At 40.9% G+C, this 21296-nt stretch overlaps 1 protein-coding gene across 1 annotated transcript in view; it reads right to left on the bottom strand.

Moving 5' to 3' along the window:
* Nucleotides 1-21296, bottom strand: part of LOC143767913 (uncharacterized) — a 106416-nt gene that overhangs the window by 39519 nt on the left and 45601 nt on the right. The window contains exons 9-10 of the mRNA XM_077256434.1: nt 7516-7585; nt 909-1044 (exon numbers count right to left, since the gene is read on the bottom strand). Coding sequence (XP_077112549.1) covers nt 909-1044; nt 7516-7585 — 206 coding nt within the window. The remainder of the gene's footprint in view (nt 1-908; nt 1045-7515; nt 7586-21296) is intronic.

Genomic DNA, 21296 nt, shown 5'->3' with positions numbered 1-21296 from the left:
CCCTCGCCACGACTACCACCCTGGCCACCTCACAATGCCATATGTTACCTTGTAGGTGTCCATTGTTCCTACTATATATGGTTCATTATCTTTTAGGTCAGAGCTTCTTTGACTATATCTGACTTTTATCAGAAAAGCTGGGTCTCCCTCCTATCTCTGTAACCACTCTGTAGCATTGTTATTTTAAATACTTTATTAAGTTATATTTTATTTTTCTCATTTGCTGGTTACCTTTGAAATATTTCTGAGAGATTACTCGTAATGTTGACCCCTTGATCCACTGTTTCCTGATCAGTCTCGGTGGACACTCACAGCTTAATCCATGACAGGCATCTTTATAACAAATGTTTTAAAGTTTATATATGGCCAGGGTTTTGCTACCTCCATTTCAGACCTGCATGATGCATGGGCAAAGAACATGATTCTTGCAATATATCACTTATTGGGCTGCAAATTATATTTTTCTATGAAATTATTATGTGCTGCAGACCTTTTTCTGAATGCTGAACCCCCACACACCAATGATTGGAATCTTGGAGAAAGCAAATGTTGGGGGCATGATTATACAGACCTCATGCATATGGCAGACTACATGACAACATGTTTACTCTTCCTCAAGTGATAATCTCCTGCTAATAAAACAGTTATTCTTTATCAAAACTACATTGAACAGCCCAGTAAGTGATACATCACTGGTATCAGGGTAGCTGTGTCTATAATATGCTGATTTCTGGTTAGGTAGCAAAAACATGGTGACAAATGTATCTTTAAAGAGATTTTTCGACCATAACAACTTCTTCTTAAAATCAAATTGATTGCAGAAGGTTTAACTTTAAAAGTCCTGATCGTGTGGTATAATCAGAAGAGGTTATGGCCAGCCAAACATTAGTAGTATAAAATTTCCTTACCTTTACTCTTGGCATGTGACATTAAATCCATAGCAAACGTTTTTTTAGCTGCAGGTCTTGCAAATACAGCATTATGAGACAGAATGGCAAAGCTGCAAAGAAGCAGCATTTTCCAGAAAAACATCATCCTTTGAGTCTGCAAAAAGGATAATATCTTTTATTAGCTCCATTCAAATTACAAAGTTACAATACATATTGCCCACACAAGAGGCTTTTACCCCCCATTTATTCTAATGTTCATCTAAATGATGAGAAACAACCCAGCCTGAATTCTATTTCTGAGGTTTCCTATGTGCTGGAGTGACAAGTCCAATTATCCCACTTTGAACTTTAGATAGATGTCCAATACCCAGCACAGAGCAGTACTGTTATAATCCAAAAGTGTGCAAAACTCGGGATCCTTCTTTCACAGTAATTGCCTATATGTACAGTACAACTAAGATGGATAGATAGTAAAGATGAGGGGATCAAGTTGGCTGCAAGTTGTCAAATAGTTAAATTTAATTAAAATCACAGGTTTGAATTAATTTGAACAATTTGCGACTCGATTTACAAGATCACACAAAAAGAAAAAAGTCTGACGCCATTTAACACATTGTTGAAGACTGCAGCAGCCAGAGAGTGCGCTCATGACATTAGGTTCAGCTACATGGGCTTCCACACAATGCCTTACAGTTATTACATCACATGGTCTAGCGCAGCCAATCAAGGGGGATTATCACAGGGACTATAACAGATTGAAAAACGAGGACCAAACAAGGCCATTATAAGATTTTACAGCCTATTGATAGGATGTTAGAACACACAGCTCATTACACATATGGATAGAAAAAAAGCCTGAATCTCACTGTGGTGTACTTCTGCAGAGCTGAAGAACATTAAAAATGGGAGTGGTAGTCCTAGTTAATAATAATCCAAATATTTAAGTTATGGGGGAAATGCTGTGTCTGCAGTGTCAATGTGCATTGGTCTGTAAAATACTGCAGTAAGGATTCCTTAATAACCGCATTTAATTTCATTTTTTACATATTGCAAACAAAAAGGCCATGTTACTCCAAATCTGTTCTAACTTTGCTACTAAAGAAAAATCCTGAATCCAAGGCTTGTTTATCACAGAAAGTGTGCTACTTGGTTTTCTAGATGCACAAGCCAAGTTATTATTTTTATCTCCATATTCCAGAAATGTAAATGTAACTGCCTATCACACAGTGTGCTTGCTTATAAAGTAAAATGATCTATTATTCGTATCTATATAGTTTATGGTAAAACTGGCAATATGATTCTCCCTATCAGTACGATTATGCAGAAACAAAACGTGTAGTTTTATTATTATTATTATTATTATTATTATTATTATTATTATTTCTTCTGTCACCATTTTCTGAGACCTGTAACATCTTCGGTACATGAGGCTGTGTGACGGTTTTTTTTTTGTACTTTTACTGATACCATTTTTGGGTAGACATGAAGCTTGTTTTGATCGCCTCTTGAATTTTATTGTAATATTACAACAGTCAAAAATTACTTTGTTTACTGATCGGATCAATTTATACTATATTTGCTTTGAGGTACTCTTTCAGGTTTTGCAATTGTTTTACTAGTCCAATTGAGAAAGCGTATGTACCACAACAATACTGCTGGTTATTGCTACAAATTACTTTCCATGTATGTACATACATATGGTTTTATTTATTTTATTTTTTTTCCATTACGGAATTTTTATAAGGGACAGAAAATTTAAACCAAAAAAATCTATATAATAAACAAATTTTTGGAGATTCCCCCTTTTGTAATTGACAGCGCTCGCTTGCCAAAAGCCAGCTTTTCTGGAACTAAACCTGCATGCATACTGCCTGTGCCGGATCTACACTTTGGCCCCTCTAAACAGTTGCCACTTACTACACTGATACACCTGGAACTATTACCATCTCTGTAAAACTCCATACTTATATGACATCTCATACCTATATGAAACTTCCACACACATAGTACCGTATAAATATGTTTGCACCAAGGTTCCCTCAATTAGATTTGAATGCAAATTTTTTTTATCAGACCACTGCCACTAAATTGTACAGTGCTAGTATGATTTCTTTAAGGATAGATTTCCTGTATCATTGTAAAACTAGTTTAATATGCATTTTGGGAATGACAGACTCGCCTTAACTGAGTGGTGTTAATATTTTTTTGGGATGGGGGATGATGTAGAAATATGTTCTGTTATACAGTTGTGCTCAAAAGTTTACATATCCTGGCTGAATTTTTGCTTTCTTGGCCTTTTTTCAGTGAATATGAATAGCACAAAAACGTTTTCGCCACTCATGGTTAGTGGTTGGGTGAAGTCATTTAATGTCAAACTACTGTGTTTTCTCTTTTTAAATCATAAGGACAATCCAAAACATTCAAATTACACTGATCAAAAGTTCACATACCCTGGTGATTTTAGCCTGATAATATGCACAGAAGTTGACACAAATGGGTTTGAATGGCTACTAAAGGTAACATCTTCACTTGTGACCTGTTTCTTGTAATTAGTGTGTGAGCATAAAAGCTGAGTGAGTTTCTGGGATCTAGACAGACTCTTGCATCTTTAATCCAGCCACTGACGTTTCTGGATTGTGAGTCATATGGAAAGCAAAAGAATTGTCAACGGATCTACAGGAAAAGGTAGTTGAATTGTATAAAACAGGAAAGGGATACAAAAAGATATCCAAAGAATTGACAATTCCAGTCAACAGCATTTAAACTGTGATTAACAAATGGGAAATCAGGGGTTCTGTAAAAACAAAACCACGGTCAGGTTGACCAACATAAATGTCGTCCACAACTGTCAGGAAAATTGTTTGGGATGCAAAGAAAAACCCACAAATAACATTAGCTGAAATACAGGACTCTCTGAAAACTAGTGGTGTGGCTGTTTCAAGATGCACAATAAGGAGGTACTTGAAGAAAAATGGGCTTCATGGTCAAGTTGCCAGAAGAAAGCCATTACTGTGCAAGTGCCACAAAGTATCTCGCCTAAAATACTCAAAACAGCACAGATACAAGCCTCAAAACTTCTGGAACAAGGTAATTTGGAGTGAGGAGATCAAAATTTTAACTTTTTGGCCACAACCATAAATGTTACATTTGGAGAGAGGTCAACAAGGCCTATGATGAAAGGAAAACCATTCCAACTGTAAAGCACGGAGGTGAATTGCTGATGTTTTGGGGATGTGTGAGCTACAAAGGCACAGGACACTTGGTCAAAGTTGAAGGAAAGATAAATGCAGCACGTTATCAGCAAATACTGGAGGCAAATTTGCAATCATAAGCTCGGAAGCTGGACATGAGACGTACTTGGTTGTTCCAATATGACAACGATCCAAAACACAAGGCCAAGTTGACCTGTCATTGGCTACAGCAGAACAAAGTGAAGGTTCTGGAGTGGCCATCTCAGTCTCCTGACCTCAATATCATTGAGCCACTCTGGGGAGATCTCAAGCGCGCGGTTCATGCTAGACAGCCCAGGAATTTAAAGGAACTGGAGACTTTTTTTTGCCAAGAGTCGGCAGCTTTACCATCTGAGAAAATAAATAACCTCATCCACAACTACCACAAAAGACTTCAAGCTGCCATTGATGTTAGAGAGGGCAATACACAGTAATAAGAAATGGGGTATGTAGACTTTTAATCAGGGTAATTTGAATGTTTCGGGTTGTCATTATGATTTAAAAAGAGGAAACAGTAGTTTAACAATAAATGGCTTCACCCAACCGCTAACCATGAGTTGAGAAAAAGTTTTGGTTTCACCATTCATAGTCTCTGAAAAAAAGGGACAAGAAAGCAAAAATTCTGCTGGGGTATGTAAACTTTTGATATATATATATATATATATATATATATATATATATATATATATATATATATATATATATATATATATATTAAACTATGTAACATACATTTTGGACACAAGTATAATGTTTCAACAAAAAAATGGCACTTGAAATGAATGTGGTATCATGAGAAAGCAAGAATATACCACAGCATAAAATGTGGAATCTGGTAACAGCAACACTGCTGGTAGCAACTGTCCCTCCAGTAGTAATACCAAACGCATGTAACACTAGGCTTCCTTCGCCTCTGGCAGGTGTATCAATAGAGAAAAAGCAGAGGGCATAATGGAATATATGTCAAATCTCTCTTCTTGGTCACAGCAGGATAATGTAATCTCTGCAAGTGACTCCATCAGCTTGAGTCAGTGTTCTGCTCATGCCACCTATTATGCTATTATAATGATTAATGTTGCGTGTAACTGAATTCCATTCCATCATTGACACTTGTCTCTGTTCTGCCCTTAATCCCCTTTCCTGCAGCATCCCAGGGGCTAAGGAAGATGTTTAATCACTAGAACCTTTTTCAGTTGGATGACCTGGAGATGGTGGACTTGATTTTAACACCAAACTGTGTTAATAGATCTTGAAGCCGAGGAGGTAAGGGCCCTGGCAGTGATAGCAGAACTGATCCAGGGCAAATCTCAAGGAGGGAATTTGGAAAGGGGGCAAAGATCTATAGCCATTGTCATTGATGATGCTGATGATGATTGCAAACCAAATTGGGGTCCCAATAATGTTATCAAAGGGGAAGAGTGGTGGATTTGGCTTTAAAGAGCAGAGCCAATGACTACCTGTGAGATCTACTGAGGGAAGATCTGTTTTTAGTTTGTTTGTTTTTTTTTTACATATGTTGGGCAGGTGATAATGTGACTGATGTTGGTGCCGGAGATTCAAAAGTACCTAAAAGATCTGATGGTGGTAGAGGAAATGGCGATTCCAGCTACAGATCTCCTGACTGCAAACTGTTTTATGACTATATTGTACTACAACATGGATGCTCATTCTATTGAGGGTACAAAAACATGTTCTCAAAAATATGGCTACATTTTTTGCTTTTTCACTTTGAAAACAATCTGCTCCTGCTCCTTATAAAAAGGATATTTTATGGATAGCTTGATGAAAATGTTTTATAATTTGTTTATTAATTTTAGGAATAGCAAATCTGTTGTGAATCCCCAAAAAATGTGTGTTTTTTTGTTTCCTTTTTTACTCCTGGTTGAGAATTCATTACTTCTTCTCTTTTACAACAGCTCCCTAATAAAGGAATAATCTTTGGATGGCTTGTGAAAAAAACTATTGCTTCATTATTTAGCCAAGAACATGCCTCTTGATGCTTCCCAAAGAGATTATTTTAGCACTTCCACCGCTCCATGTGAAAAAGCCATGGGTTTTACCTTTTGCACCACATGTGTATAAGCACCGGCAAGGAAGGAATCTCCCAGCCCCCCAAAAAAATGGATAAATTTTGTACCATATTTACATTTTAACTAGCCTTCAAAGTCTTTTTGTGCAGTGTATTGTTGGATGGGCTTGTGGTTACCATCAGTTTTCCCCTAACCGGATGAGTTATGGTTATTTGAACATTACTAAGTCTTTGTTTGCAATAAAAAACACAAAAGTGGTTCAGCATGCTTCTATAGGCCTTAGTTTTTATACAAATCTTATTACTGGTAATTAAAGGCTGTGCAGAATTGAGATTAAACTTTTGGGGGAAATTTGGCAAAGCTGGTGAATTTCAAGTATCAAAAGAATCGCTCATCTTTAATAGATATTTTTATTACATCTTTACCTACTATAATGCAGTGACTAGGGAGAACACGTCATACAGTTCGTCAGACTAAGCTTTAGGGAGATTGTGGTCAAACAATGAGCACTACAAGATTTGATCTCTTTAGGTCCTGTACTCCTTAGAGGGGAAAAAAATGTTGTGAAAGTGGAAATATTGTGTGTGCCAAAATGTGAAAGTTTTTTTCCCGGGGTAGAAAACCTTTTTAAGTGGCCACCCTATGTCTTTGTATAAGATCTGGATCTCTGTATCTAAAAATTGGAGAGTCAACTGCTAAAATGAAAGTAGTTGATCCTTCAAAATTAATCAGCACAAATTTGTGAATTTAAATGATATGATGTTTAGGTTAAGCTTTGACTCTGCCACTATTATGTATTTTTTTTTCTATTGAATACTTTCAAAGTGTTATCCCAACATCTGACATTAGTACCTAATCCTATGGATAGGTGGTAACTGTCTGATCGGTGGAGATTTGTCAGCTGAGGCCACAACTGATCCAAAGAATAGTGCACTATAATGCCCTTTCTGATTGGATCAGTGACCGGACATGTTCACCATCTCGCCATTCATTCTCTGTGACTTTTGTAGTAGATTACAGCACTCAGCTTTATCCGGCAATTTCATAGAGACTGAATGGAGCTACGGAGTACCTGTCTGGCGACCGCTGCAATTAGACTGGCTATTTCAATGCTCCTCCTTTGGATTTGGTGTGAGTCCCAATCCCAAACAACATTCCCCCCCAAAAATACTTTGTTCCTCACCTATTCAATAGAAAAAGTGCTACTGACACATGTAACTAAACTTAAAGTATTTTATAGATTTTATGCCATACCATTGCACACATGTATCTATAAATTATAAAAAAGGACACAACAATACTGAATAAGATAAGACATGTCCGTGCTATATGGGTTACTAATGGCTTATGATATAATCAAAGTACCTTGCTCAGTCGTGGAGTGGTAATTTCTTTTAAATTCACCCAGGAATTTTGATTCTTCCTTCCTTCTCCACTGAAGATACAGCAAAATAACCTGACTTTTATACTGATCAAGCTACAGGCCTTTCCAACTAATAATCCCAATTGATGACAGAGAAGATTATGGTAGAATGGCACTTTGGTAACTATTTACTTTGGACTCCAGACAAAGTAAACTACAAATAAGAAAGTGTAGTTTGTTCTGATCTGATTCTTTCTTCATTCCCCAAAAAATTATTTAACACATTGGACTAAAGAAAAAATGTGTTAGGATTATGACCAATAGTTGTATTTGGCAATTACACCTTTATAAATACTCTATTTCACCCTTTTGTCACACAGCAGCAGAACACATTATTAACTCTTTTATTTGTTATAGCGGCTAAAAAATAAAAGTCTTACTGTATGTGCACACTAAAGTTGATCAAAAATATTTGCAAAATCCTGGTGTAGTGACCACATTGGCAGTCCCTAGCCGCTTTGCCACAACCCTGCGAACTTCCTCGAAACCGCCAACATTTCTACCACTTCTTTTGATTAGTAGGCCGAGCATTGTCATTGTTGATGTGTGACACCAGAATTATGTAGATGTAATCATTAGAGTTGAGCAAATTTGTTCTAGTCCCCACTTTTTCGGCAAGCTACAGTGGGAACCTGGATACATGGAGCGCGCCAGTTGATTGGTGCCGCAGCTGCATGTGTCGCGGGTGGGTCACAGTCTCAGCACATGCATGGAGAGCCTGTGTTGGGGTCTCCATGCATGTACTGTTACTGTCACACAGCCGCGATACATGCAGCTACAGAGTCGATCAGCTGATCAGTCAGCGCGTTCCATATATCGAGGTTCCCGCTGTATGTTATTCGGTAAGCACTATAGCTTTCCGAATAAGCAGGGACTTGAACAAATTCACTCAACTCTAGTAATCATCTTCTTGTATCCATAATTAAAAATTATTACAATCTTGAGATATCCATTCCTAACCAATGGCAGTATGGTGGCGCAGTGGTTAGCACAGCAGCCTTGCAGCGCTGGAGTCCTGGGTTCAAACCCCACCAAGGACAACATCTGCAAAGAGTTTGTATGTTCTCTCCGTGTTTGCGTGGGTTTCCTCCGGGTGCTCCGGTTTCCTCCCACATTCCAAAGACATACTGATAGGGCATTTAGATTGTGAGCCCCAATTGGGACAGCGATGATAATGTGTGCAACCTGTAAAGCGCTGCGGAATATGTTAGCGCTATATAAAAATAAAGATTATTATAAAAAAATAGAGATTATTAATGTGGTGAAGATTAAGCAGTTATTTTCTTCATTGTACTCGTACAGCAAGAAGCTGCTCATGCAAGGTATCTGTTATGGTAAGTATCTTATTAAAGGGAACCTGTCACCTGAATTTGGCGGGACCAGTTTTGGGTCATATGGGCGGGGTTTTCGGGTGTTTGATTCACCCTTTCCTTACCCGCTGGCTGCATGCTGGCCGCAATATTGGATTGAAGTTAATTCTCTGTCCTCCGGAGTACACGCCTGCGCAAGGCAATTCAGGTGACAGGTTCCCTTTAAGAGATTCAATTCAAGATCATTATTATGGAGGTTACCTGATATACTTATCTAGATTTTTGTTATGTTTATCAAATTACAGCACAGGGAAACATTGTTCGAGGATAGGGGAGGACTTTAACATATATAATGGAGATGAGACGATCAATCTGGCAAGCATATCAGTTGGAAGAAAGAGGAAGGCGTAGTGGTATATATGTCATAGCACTAGCCTTACTAGATGTAATGGATGGGCACTACTGGTTAAGTGAAGGTGCTTCAGTGAAATATAGAATAAATGTTTCGCTCATCTGTGGACCTTGGTTACGGCCTGTCTAAGGCAGTTCCAATGCTATACGATACTTATGGTCAGCACTGCAGGACAGGCTTCTTGATACAGCCAGGCTATGACTGAAACATTATGCATATGGAGCTTTATACTGACACTTCATTGAAGTTTAATTTCATTTTCTGATGGCATCTCTTGGCATGCTGTGCTTATTTTATTTTGCATCACTCGTCTCAGTCACAGCAGCAAAAAGTTACCTCTGTCAGCGACATCTTAAAGTAACCTTAACTGAGGCAAGTGAGGCCTGCAGTTCTTTGGATGTTGTTGTGGGGTCTTTTGTGACCTCTTGAGTGAGTCGTCACTGTGCTCTTGGGGTAATTTTGGTCAGCCCACCACTCCTGGGAAGGTTCACCACTGTTCCATGTTTTTGTTATTTGTTGATAATAGTTCACTGGAGTCCCAAAGCTTTAGAAATGGCTTTATTTACTTTTCCAGACTGTTAAATCTCAATTACTTTGTTTCTCATTTGTTACAGAATTTCTTTGGAGAGTGGCATGATGTTTAGCTTTTGAGGAACTTTTGGTCTACTTCACTTCGTCAGACAGATCCTAATTAAGTGATTTCTTGATTGAGAACAGGTGTGGCAGTTATCAGGCCTGGATGTAGCTAGGGAATTTGAACTCTGCTTCCCAAAGATATGATAAACCTCAGTTAATTTATTAATGTTTTTGTTAATTTTTTAAGGGTTGGGGGCAATGACTGACTTTCCCCTTTAAATTAAATGGCTCAATGGCCTGAAATGAACAAAAATCTAATCAAGGAGCCTATACATTGGCTCAGGGGCAGACACTAACTGCTTGGGGCCCCTGTGCATGAAATGTCTGGGCCCCCCCTCCTTTTATGGTGACAAAGCTACAGATGCATATACTGTGTTTAGCCACACATATACATGTATATATCTTACATTGTCTCCTTTATTATGTAAATCGCCATCTCTTATTACACAGTGCCCTATCTTGCTATGTACACCTCCGTCCCTTACATATTGGACTATATAGAGCCCAGTTTTATTACATACTGTCCTCTCTTGTTAGATACAGTATATAATGCAATGATGGCTGATGTACCACAGGAAAGCTTCTTTTCCAATGGAGGAGCTAATGGACTGGTTGTCTGGTCACTGGCTGCTCCAAAAGCAGTCATTCTATATCTAAGAGAGGGGACTATGCAATAAAAGAGGGCACTGTGAATAACAAGAATACACTATATAAGGGACACTGAAAAAATAGAACTAGAGTTTTCATATATTAAAAGCATTTGTTGTTTATTCCATACATCAAAAACATGATAAAACACATAATACAAAAAATTATATAAATAATTAAATGTGATGTTAGTTATAAGTCATATCCATAGAGATTGATCCTAAAAGGTGACAATATGGAAAGGCCGCAATCCTGGACATAGGTACCACAGTACTGAAAGTTATATCTGCATAAGCAATGTGTCAACAAGCACGAATCATGAACCCACAATCCTAATTCAATAGGGTAACAGTAATGGCAAAGTGCTGATTGAGTCATGATTAAATCAAAGCTAAAAAGACACAATACCTTACTAATAAGGTGGCATTGTTTCAGAGAAAGAAACAAGCATCAAATAAATAAAGGGTTAATTACCCATGATGGTATCTCTGATTAAGTCCGATTCCAGGGGCGACCACTCTCCCCGATGCACGTCTTTATTGTTCTGTCAATCCATGCGACGCCCTCGATCTCCTGCAAAAAAAGAAAAAATAATAAACCAACACAAATACTCCCTGGTCCAATGCAGTCCATTTAATAACGAGTAACCCATGATGAGCTCCCCTTATCACTGAGGGTTCAATGGCCTCTCACTTTACGGCACTGCTGTCTGAGAAATTTCCCCTGCAATGGTGCCACAAGTGACAATATGAACTCTGCACTCCCAGCGGCGTAGGGATACAGTGCGAAGGATTACCTCCTGTCACTGTACACAGGGGCCCCTGGAGAGCGGTTGCATCTGCAGATGTGACAGCTCTCAATGGGAGATTGTCATGGGACGCTCGTTATTACATGGATTGCATTGGATTAGGGAGTATACTGTTGTTTTTTTATTTTTATTTTTGTTACTGGTGATCTTCGGGGACTAGGTGATTGGTGAGTATGTACTGTATGTTGTATGTACTGTATGTCTATACTGTATGTGTGTATGTGGTTTTTTTTTTAGACTTGAACACAGTAGCCAGATGATGGGACTACTACTGTCCCATCATCCGGCTACCTGTCACTGTAGCAGGCATAGCCAGATGGGACTAGCAGTCCGATCGGATGATGCCTACCTACAGACAGACCCGCACACAGATAGCCCTGCACACACCCACTCACAGCCCCTCAGGCCCCCGCACACAGATGCATACAGCCGCGCAGACCCCCGCACAGCCCCGCAGGCACACACACACAGATACAGATAAACACCCGCACACAGACACGCACATCTCCGCACACACACAGTCTCTGCCCACGCACATAGTCTCTGCCCACACTCTATTCCCGATCTGCAGCATTTCTCACAGGCACATCTGCAGCAAATCCACAGATCTTTTTTAAGCCTGTGGTTTTGCTGCGGATTAGCCTGACAAATTGGAAGTCAATGGGTGCAAAAACGCTGCAGATCTGCAAAAAGAATTGACATGCTGTGGAAAATAAAACGCTGCAAATCTGCACTTTTTTTCCATAGCATGTGCACAACAATTCCCAATTTCACATTGACTAACATTGCTTCTGCACGACACTGTGGATTTGATGCAATTCCACATGTCCAAAAATGCCACAGAAACGCATAAAAATCCTCATCGTGTGCACATAGCCTTAGTGTTGCCATCCACTGTAATATCACTTTCATGGCCTCCATAAAATGTGATGACAACAAAAATGTCCCCAAGCACAGCATGATACCCCAATAGTGAATTCCTCCACAGTACCCTTCAGATGCACAATGTGATAACCCTTCAGCACCTCTTTTGGACCCTGCAAAGTATGATGCCTCCATAGTGCTCCAAATGCTTAATGATGCTCCTCTAGTGTCGCCCACACTATATGATATAAATACAGTTCCCAGGCCCCACACAGTATGAGATGAGCCCCTCACACAGCCCCTCCACACAGTAAGATCACCTCCACAAAACCCTGTCACACACAATATGATGATCCTCAAAGCCCCCAAAACTCCACACACAGTTTTATTACCCCCTCAGTCCCCTCACATACAGTTGATGGCTTCTAAAGCTTTCCACACTTTATGATGGCCCACATCCCCCTACTTACAGTAGGATGACCCCGCATATTGCCCCCATACAAGTAGCGATTGATACAAAAACAAAACAATAAAAATGAAGTAGAAAACTACTCACCTCTCCCCATCCCCATTGTTTGGATCTCTTCAGCTTCTGATGTTCTGATGGTTCATGCTGCGAGTGCGATGTAGTGACGTCATGGTGCCTGCTGTAATGAGACATCAGAACTCGGATGCACAGGAGAATGATGGGACACTTGGCTGACAGCGGAAAATCAAATTGTCTATATGTAATCATGTGAACATCTGTTCACATTACGAGGGAATTATGACAGCAGTTTGCAATCACTTAGCTTGGCATTTGTCCCAAGCCTAGACAACCCCTTTAACCTGTCACCTTCCCAGTCAGTTTTCCTTATTATGGTTTTTATATTTTTCACTTCCTTTCTTACAATAGCTATACCTTTTTATTTTTCCATCAAAATATTCATATTAGGGCTTATTTTCCATACAATGTATTGGAAACTGAAAAGTAAATCCAAGTAAGATGAAATGCTGAAAAAAATGCAAATTTGTCATATTTTGTTTTTTTTATTTTGACAGCATTCATTATTTTTAGAGTATTCATTCATCACTTTGTAACATTTTTTTTATATGGCCAAGAGAAAATTAAATTGGAAATGAGTGTGGCTGGGGACATGGTCTAATATGGGAATTTGTCCCTCATGGAAAGTGGAGAGGTTGGCACCCACCAATAACAAAAGTCTAATGCATGCTTAAAGAATGGTATGAGCCAGTCCCACGAAATAAACACATGCTGTGCCATACACAAAAAAACGGAGAAGAGAAAGCAAAAGAGCATATTGTAGGCACCAAGCATAAAAAAAATAAAAAGAATGAAATAGAATAGACGAAGACAACAAAACATAAAGTGCCATAAAAATGTTATTAATGTAACACACAAGCACTAGTGAATGTATTAAAACCATTTAAAAACAGTGAGAAGAGGTTTTCCCTTGATAATGACGTGATGCAAACAACTTGTAATAAATAGAATATACAGTGAAAAAGCTACTCCTCATAAAAGCCCCCCCCATATGGGCTGACAAATCTATAGACAATATGAGAGAATTATGCCAGTCAATGCACAAGAACTGAACCAATACCAATCCCAGAAGAGACGATAGATGGACGCAGGGGCGGACACAGACAGCTTGGGGCCCCTGTGCAGAAAATCTGTCCCCCTCCTTTTAATGCGACAAATATATATATTTATATACACACACACACACACACACACACACACTAAAGGACTGTGCTATACATAAGTGAGTACACTTTGTACTAAGGGACTGGGTTAGGCATAATAATCGACAATAACGTCTTCCTCCACCTTCCCCTGTTCCTAAATCCATTATAAATCCCCCTTCCTCCCATCCCAATCCCCCACACCCCTCATTGTCCTCCTCCCCCTCACATCCCATTATTACCCTCTCCCCCACCCCCATTATTTCTGTCTCCTCACCACCCTATTATTGCCCATTCCACCACCTCCATCATTGCCTCCTCCCCATCACTCCATCATTGTCCTTTCCACTGCCACCATCATTGCCTTCTCCCCCACTATGCCATCATTACACATTCCACCACCTCCATCATTTCCTCCTCCCCGACCACCCGCATTATTGCCCATTCACAACCACCATCCTTTCCTCCTGCCTCACCATTGCCCTCTCTGTCAACCCAATCATTGCCTTCTGCCCCATCATTGCCCTCAACCCAATCACTGCCTTTTGCCCCATCACCCCCATCATAGCCCTCTCCTCCACCTACACACAGACACACACAGAACCATTCACCTCTCTGCACACACACACAGCACCAGTCACCCCTCTGCACACACACACCACCATTCACCTCTCTGCGCACACACACACACAGCACCAGTCACCTCTCTGCACACACACACACACGCACACACACACACAGCACCAGTCACTTCTCTGCGTACACACCTCACCACACGGTATCCCAAATCGCACCATCGCCGGCAGCTTCCTGTCTCGCAACCAGGCAACCCCCACATGTACTTATGCTGGCTTAGGCTAGGTTCACATTGCGTTAATGTGTGCACGCTAATGGACAGCGTTGCACAGCGAAAATGTCGCAATTAACGCCGTGCAATGGGTCTATTAGCGCACCCATTGACAGCAATGTAAATTTCGCCTGCAGCGCATAACTAGCGCGTGCCTCTTTCGGCTCGCGCTAGCGATGTGCCGTTCTTTTGTGACGCGCCTCGGACGCTGGCGCGCCCGAGGTCCATTCCCCGCTCTCGCAGATCGGGGATCTGCGTGAGCGGGGACGTTAACGCGACCCCTAAACGCGACCCCTATAAAGACATTGCGTTAGCGCAATCCGCTAGCACTAGCGCTAAACGGATTGCCCTAACGCAATGTGAACCTAACAGATGTAAATCCTTCAGCTGCAGCAATAAAAACTAAATCTGCAAGCACTAAAAAATACTCGGAGGACCCCCGAGCATGCTCGAGAAAATCTCGAGTAACGAGTATATTCGCTCATCACTAGAAACAACCATATCAGTATTGAAAGATGTCATATAAGATACAGAGATATCAACTTGCAAAATTATAATAGAGTAACAAAGGCATAGTAAAGGATTACAACTAAGTCAATATGAACCACCATTCAATAAAAAGAGGAGAGTAGCAGACCCTACGTGTTACGCCATATTCCTATGGCTTCTTCATGGGTAAAGTTACTGCTCGTATTAACTTATTGTTATAATCCTTGACTATACCTTCTGACAAAGTCCCTTGTAAAGTACTGGAGGGGAGATATGTCACTACGCTTAATGGCGTCAGTGATATAAATCCAGAGTCTGTTCCTCCAGCACACTAAAGTGTTGTGAGGCTTAAGCTAAAGTTGCATAAATAGGCTTGTTATATGTGGACATTCATAGAGCGGGTGGGAGAATGTCCACCTTATCTCCACCTGCAGTGCTGGCACCGCCGTGTGCTGACAGGACCTGTGTGATGTCACAATCATATGATAAGTCACATAGGTGAGGACTGAGTCACATGGTCTGGGTTTACATATCTGGGTTCCAGAGGCAGTCTGGATGCTTAGTGTCTGGAGAGGAAGGACTCCAGGAAAGTGTTTGTGCATGTGGTGTTTGTTAAAGGACATTACTGACCCTGAGTAGTGTGACAAAGTCACTGGTAAAGTTATGGAGGGGTGATATGTGTCACGGCGCTTAAAGGCAGCAGTGATGTGAATCCACATTATTTTCCTCTGGAACACTATGTGTTCGAAGGTTACGTTTAAAGTTTTGTACATGGGCTGATTTTATGTGTACTGACAGGACCTGTGTGATGTCACAATCATGTGATCAGTCACATGATGGATATGAGTCACATGGTCTAGGGTTTATGTGGCGGGCTTTTCAAGACAGCGTTGTGCAGTATACCTGGAGAGGAAACACTCCAGGAAAGTGTTTGCACCCATGTGGCATAATATGGACTTGTACTTTGGACACTATGCCCGTGAGCGGGCTGTACCTCGCTAGGAAAAGGACTGTGTTTTCGTCCTTTTTATTTTGTTTTGCTGTTTTGGCAAGAGGGCTGTGTTTATTTTACCCTGCTTGGTTTATGCTGCCTCAATAAACCAAGCACGTTCTTAAAGAAACAGTGTTCCGTTTATGTCTCTGTGTCCAGCCGAGTGAGACGATCTACCACAGTGTGCTGAGCCCCACTAATGCAAAGACTGCACATAGTGCTACCTTTTTTGTTTTGCTGTCTTGCTCAGAGGGCCATATTTATTTTGTGCTTAACCCTTGGTTTATGCAATACTTAATAAACCCAGTGGATTTTTCTAGTGTTCCTAAGTCTACCTACATGTGCAGCCAAGCGAGCCGATCTACCGCAACCTTTATTGCTCTATTACAATTATAAAACATTTTCCAGTTAGGATGTGGTTGTTTCTTATATGTCACCTAACGTTTCTTTAGGAATTGGTATTAATTCAGTTATTTTGCATTGACTGACATAATTCTCTTGTATCATCTGTAGGTTGTTCAGCCCATACTCCCCCCCACCTCCACCCTTTTTTTGAGAATAGCTTTTTCACTCTATTTTCCATTTATTATAATAAATTTGTATCATGTCTTATTTTCAAGGGGAAGCCTCTTCTCACTGTTTTAAATTATTTTGATACGGTCACTAATGCTTGCGTGTTGTATTAATAACATTTTTTTTGCACTTCATTTTTTGTTGTCATCATTTTTTCTATTTGGTCATTTTTATTTTTTTGTGCATGGTGCCTACAGCACACTATTTTGCTATCTCTTCAAAAGTCTAAGGCATGGCATGCGGAAGTTGGAGGCGCCTGATTCCTAAAAAGGTACACACTTAATGAATCAGGATTTAAATTCCATTAATGACAACATCTGTAAGGAGTTTGGATCTACTCCCCTGGTTTGCGTGGGCTTCCTCCTGGTTTCCCTGTTTCCTCCCACACTCCAAACACATACTGATAAGGAATCTAGATTGGGAGCCTAATGTGGACAGCAATGAAAACGTCTATAAAGTGCTGCAGAATGAGTTTAGTTAATAAGCTGTCTGAGTGACAGGGTTTATGAACTCATTCTCTAAATCAGTGTTCCTCAAGTTCGGTCCTCAAGAGCCACCAACAGGTCATGTTTTCTGGATTTCCTTAGTATGGCCCAGGTGATAGAATTATTGCCTATCTAGATGCTGGAATTCTCACTTGGGCAATACTAAGGCAATCCTGAAAACATGACCTGTTGGTGGCTCTTGAGGACCGAACTTGGGGAACACTGCTCTAGATGATATTAAGTAATGGGGAACTTTCTGGTGAACAATGTTTTTGTTGCACTTTCTGAATGGCACTGTTTATACAGTAGTGGAATGGTTTGACTAGCACTTTATATGGGGCCCTCTTTGGACAGCACTAGTTATAGGTGCACTGTCTATGGCACAAGCTGGCTAACTTCATTGAGAATGCTTTGGATAGCTTTTCTGAATAAAGAATAATTTACATAAAATAATTTCAAAATTGCAAAAACAAAGTAAAGTGTTAGTTATGGTTAATTCAGTTTAAGTATCTGGCGTTTAGGAGCTCATCGTTAAAGATGAGCGAACTTACTCAAAAAACGTTCACCAATCTCAAATTTGGCACAACATAGCACATTCAGGTTCTTATTCACTTTCACGGGCATTTTTACTACAAAAAAAAACTGCAAAATTCGGTCGCAGTTCGGTAAATCATTGCATTTCCACTAACGTTTTTGTTATTACTTTGGATAGGATAGTGGTGCTGTATGATGAGCAAGGGGACACGGGGGGACGTATTTGATGAAGTGAGGGGGTGTGGAGTTTAGAAGAGCATATGGAGAGGTTACAGCAGCAGCATGCTCTTTCTTTTTTTTCCCCTTAACTTTGTGTGTTGATTTTAGCAGTCAATCAGGGGGTAGAAACCATCCACAACGTCATGACACAAGATCTCCTGTGATTGGCTGCTGGCCATATAAAAAGTGGACATCTTGTTTTGCTGGTGCCATTTTCTCAGTGTCACCAGTGCAGAAAAGCCACTGTCCTGTGTGAAATCGATCTTCCAGCATCTAATTAAATTGTGCCAAACCTGTGTTGCAGTCTCAGGAGGCGACATTTGCTACTCCAAATCGTTTGTGATAAAACTGTGTTTCAGTGACAAGTCAGAAGGCCAGATTTCTACTTGAACATCATTAGGTATAACAGTGTTGTAGAGGTACACTATCTAAGAAAATAAATACTGACTGTTCATTTAGTGACAGGCGACTGACAGCTGTCAGCCTAGTTGTAAAACAGCAGGTAACAAGAGGGGAAGGGTACATATAACATGAGCGGGGAAAAAGCGAGGTCTTGGTGGAAGGGGGAATAGGCTTGGTGTGGAAGTGTACATGGGTTAGGTGTTAATGTTAATGAAAGCTCAACTGAACAAATACCATCTCATCCTATCCAAAGACCACTGACATTACATTACTGGCCGGGCTGCTCGACTCCCTTTGTTTGGCATCTGTACAGCATTACACCTAGTAGATGAGGGCCATAAAGAGCATGTGCTCCAGTGGATGGCAGGCGCTGAATCAAGTGGCCTCTCCTCCCAATGACTTTTGGATTTTCTTTACTGTAAACCACAATCATCAAAATAAACACTTGAAATAGATCACTCTATTTATAATGACTCTATAAAATATGAGTTTCACTTTTTGTATTAAAGAAATGAAATAAATGTACTTTTTGATGATATTCTAATTTTGCGAGAAGCACCTGTACATGTTCAGGAGCTGGACAACATGACAGAGTCTTTGGCACAATTTTGCAGGCCTTCCCAGTCCCAACTTTTTTTTATGCAGAGATGACAGGGTTGTATTGCATCTAATAGCATCCATCTTGCGGCTTGATACAGCAGCCAAAGATGAGGATTTCATCAGTGCAGTGTGTCAATATATATATATATAGAAATCCCATGAGACACTCCTACTGGGTGTCGAATGTCAAGGAAAAGCTACTGTGAAGCAGTGGAAATATCTAACACACGTGCATAAACAGCACAAACGCATGCCAAAACGCATACAAATGCATGCACATGCAGTGTTTTTGGCGTCATGCGTAAGATGATGTGGATAAAAAATGCTGCGTAAGCATGCGTTTACATGGGTTTTGGCATGCATTTACGCATGCAGATGATACGCTGCGCACATATACGCAAATGTGAACTTAGCCTAAAACTGTTTGTTTTAAGTTGGAACTTGACTCTGTCTCTCTTTATATGGAATCTCAAGAGAGAAACCCCCAGCAAATCAGAGAGGACCCAGATGTACAGGAAAGCAAACAAGAAGGTACGCTACCGCTGGGACATTGTGTGCATGTGACGGAGGGCCAGGGTGTGCTGAAGCAGCCACCATTGAAAGCCACGACTACAGCCCTTGCCCCTGTTACAATTGCACTCCCTTTTAAGGCTGGGTTCTACACATCGACGTGTTGCGAGATAGCAATTCTTTGAAAAGTAACACAATAAAAACATTTCTGTAACTTGCTTTTACATGACTAATTTAGAGCTGAAAATAAAGCAGCCAATTAGATAGATGTCTGCAGATACGTCGCACACAAGTCTCATGTTGTGTTCATTGTAGAGGTGTATCTAGGGTTTCTGGCACCCAGGGCAAAAATTCATCTTGGGGCCCCCCCCCAAGGACATATGCGATGTGCACACTTAGTCATGTACCAATGAGCCACTCTCCCTAATACTCTCAATATTCAGTGAAAAACTGAGAGAAGCGGGAAGAGAAGCTTGTTGTCACAGGACCATAAGTATGAAAGTTGCATCCCATTATTGACCTCTACCCCACCCCATCATTGCTCTCTTCACAACATCCATCTTTGCTTTCTCCACCACCACTATCATTGCTTTCTCCCCCACCACCCCATATAATTGCCCATTCCACAACCTCCATCATTTCCTCCTTCCCCACCACTTCCATCATTGCCCATTCCACCATCTCCATCATTTCCTCCCCCCACCCCCATCATTGCCCATTCCACCACATCCATCATTTCCTCCTCCCCCACCATCCCCATCATTGCCCTCTCCCCATCAGCCCCATCATTTCCCTCTCCTCCCCATACACACACACAAAACCATTTTACCTCTCTGCACATTCACCCGCAGCGCTACCCATGCACGCACACACAACACACACACAGCACCTCTCAACTCTATACACACACACACACAACCTCTCACCTCTCCACACGCTCTGCCGCAGCACCTCCATCGCCTTCCTCTGACACAGCCGGCTGCTGAATGATGACGTCATCCAGCGGTGCTGCCTGTGTGAGAGGAAGAACAGGGCGGGCAGGAAGACAAATTGCTACAGCTCCGCTGCTATTCTCTCTTGTAGGCAGTGGAGCTGTAGGGATTTCTCACTGCCCGCTGCAGCCACCCTGCAGGGGCCCCCTCCACCTCATAGGCTACACATGCGGTATGTCCACACATGTTGGGAGACGGTGCACTGCAGCTTCTCTGTGCTGGCTGTCAGCTTGACAGTCGACACAGAGAACAGCCGACTCTCAGTTTGGGGGGCGGCAGAATGCAGCCGCTGGGGAGACACTGCGACCGCCACATTAGGCGGCCCGACCGCGCCCCCCTGCCGGCTGTGCCCGGGGCACATGCCCCAGCTGCCCCCCCAGATACACCACTGGCTCATTGCATTGAAGTTTATAGCAAGTTTGTCTCAAGCGACATTCAACCAGCTACAGAAAATCCACATGACACATTAAGAAATATTTGTGATTCAGTTTCCCATTTGCAGTATGTGTAGTCCTAGCCTTATTTTAGGTGACACTTTTTGTTTAATACATAAATTATTCTACTCTATTTATAGCTTATTTACTACATTATGTTATTATAAGTTGAATTTTTTTTTTCCACATATCTGATGATTCTAACACGTTGTGATTAGATTATTTAACAAAACCCCTGACCCGTGTTAAGACGTACACAAATGACTTAACAGCGCTCTTCTCC

The sequence above is a fragment of the Ranitomeya variabilis genome, chromosome 4, assembly GCF_051348905.1.
Source record: "Ranitomeya variabilis isolate aRanVar5 chromosome 4, aRanVar5.hap1, whole genome shotgun sequence".
In the NCBI taxonomy this organism is placed as follows: Eukaryota; Metazoa; Chordata; class Amphibia; order Anura; family Dendrobatidae; genus Ranitomeya; species Ranitomeya variabilis.
Note: the sequence above shows the minus strand (reverse complement) of the source record. Positions and strands in the feature narration are given on the sequence as shown.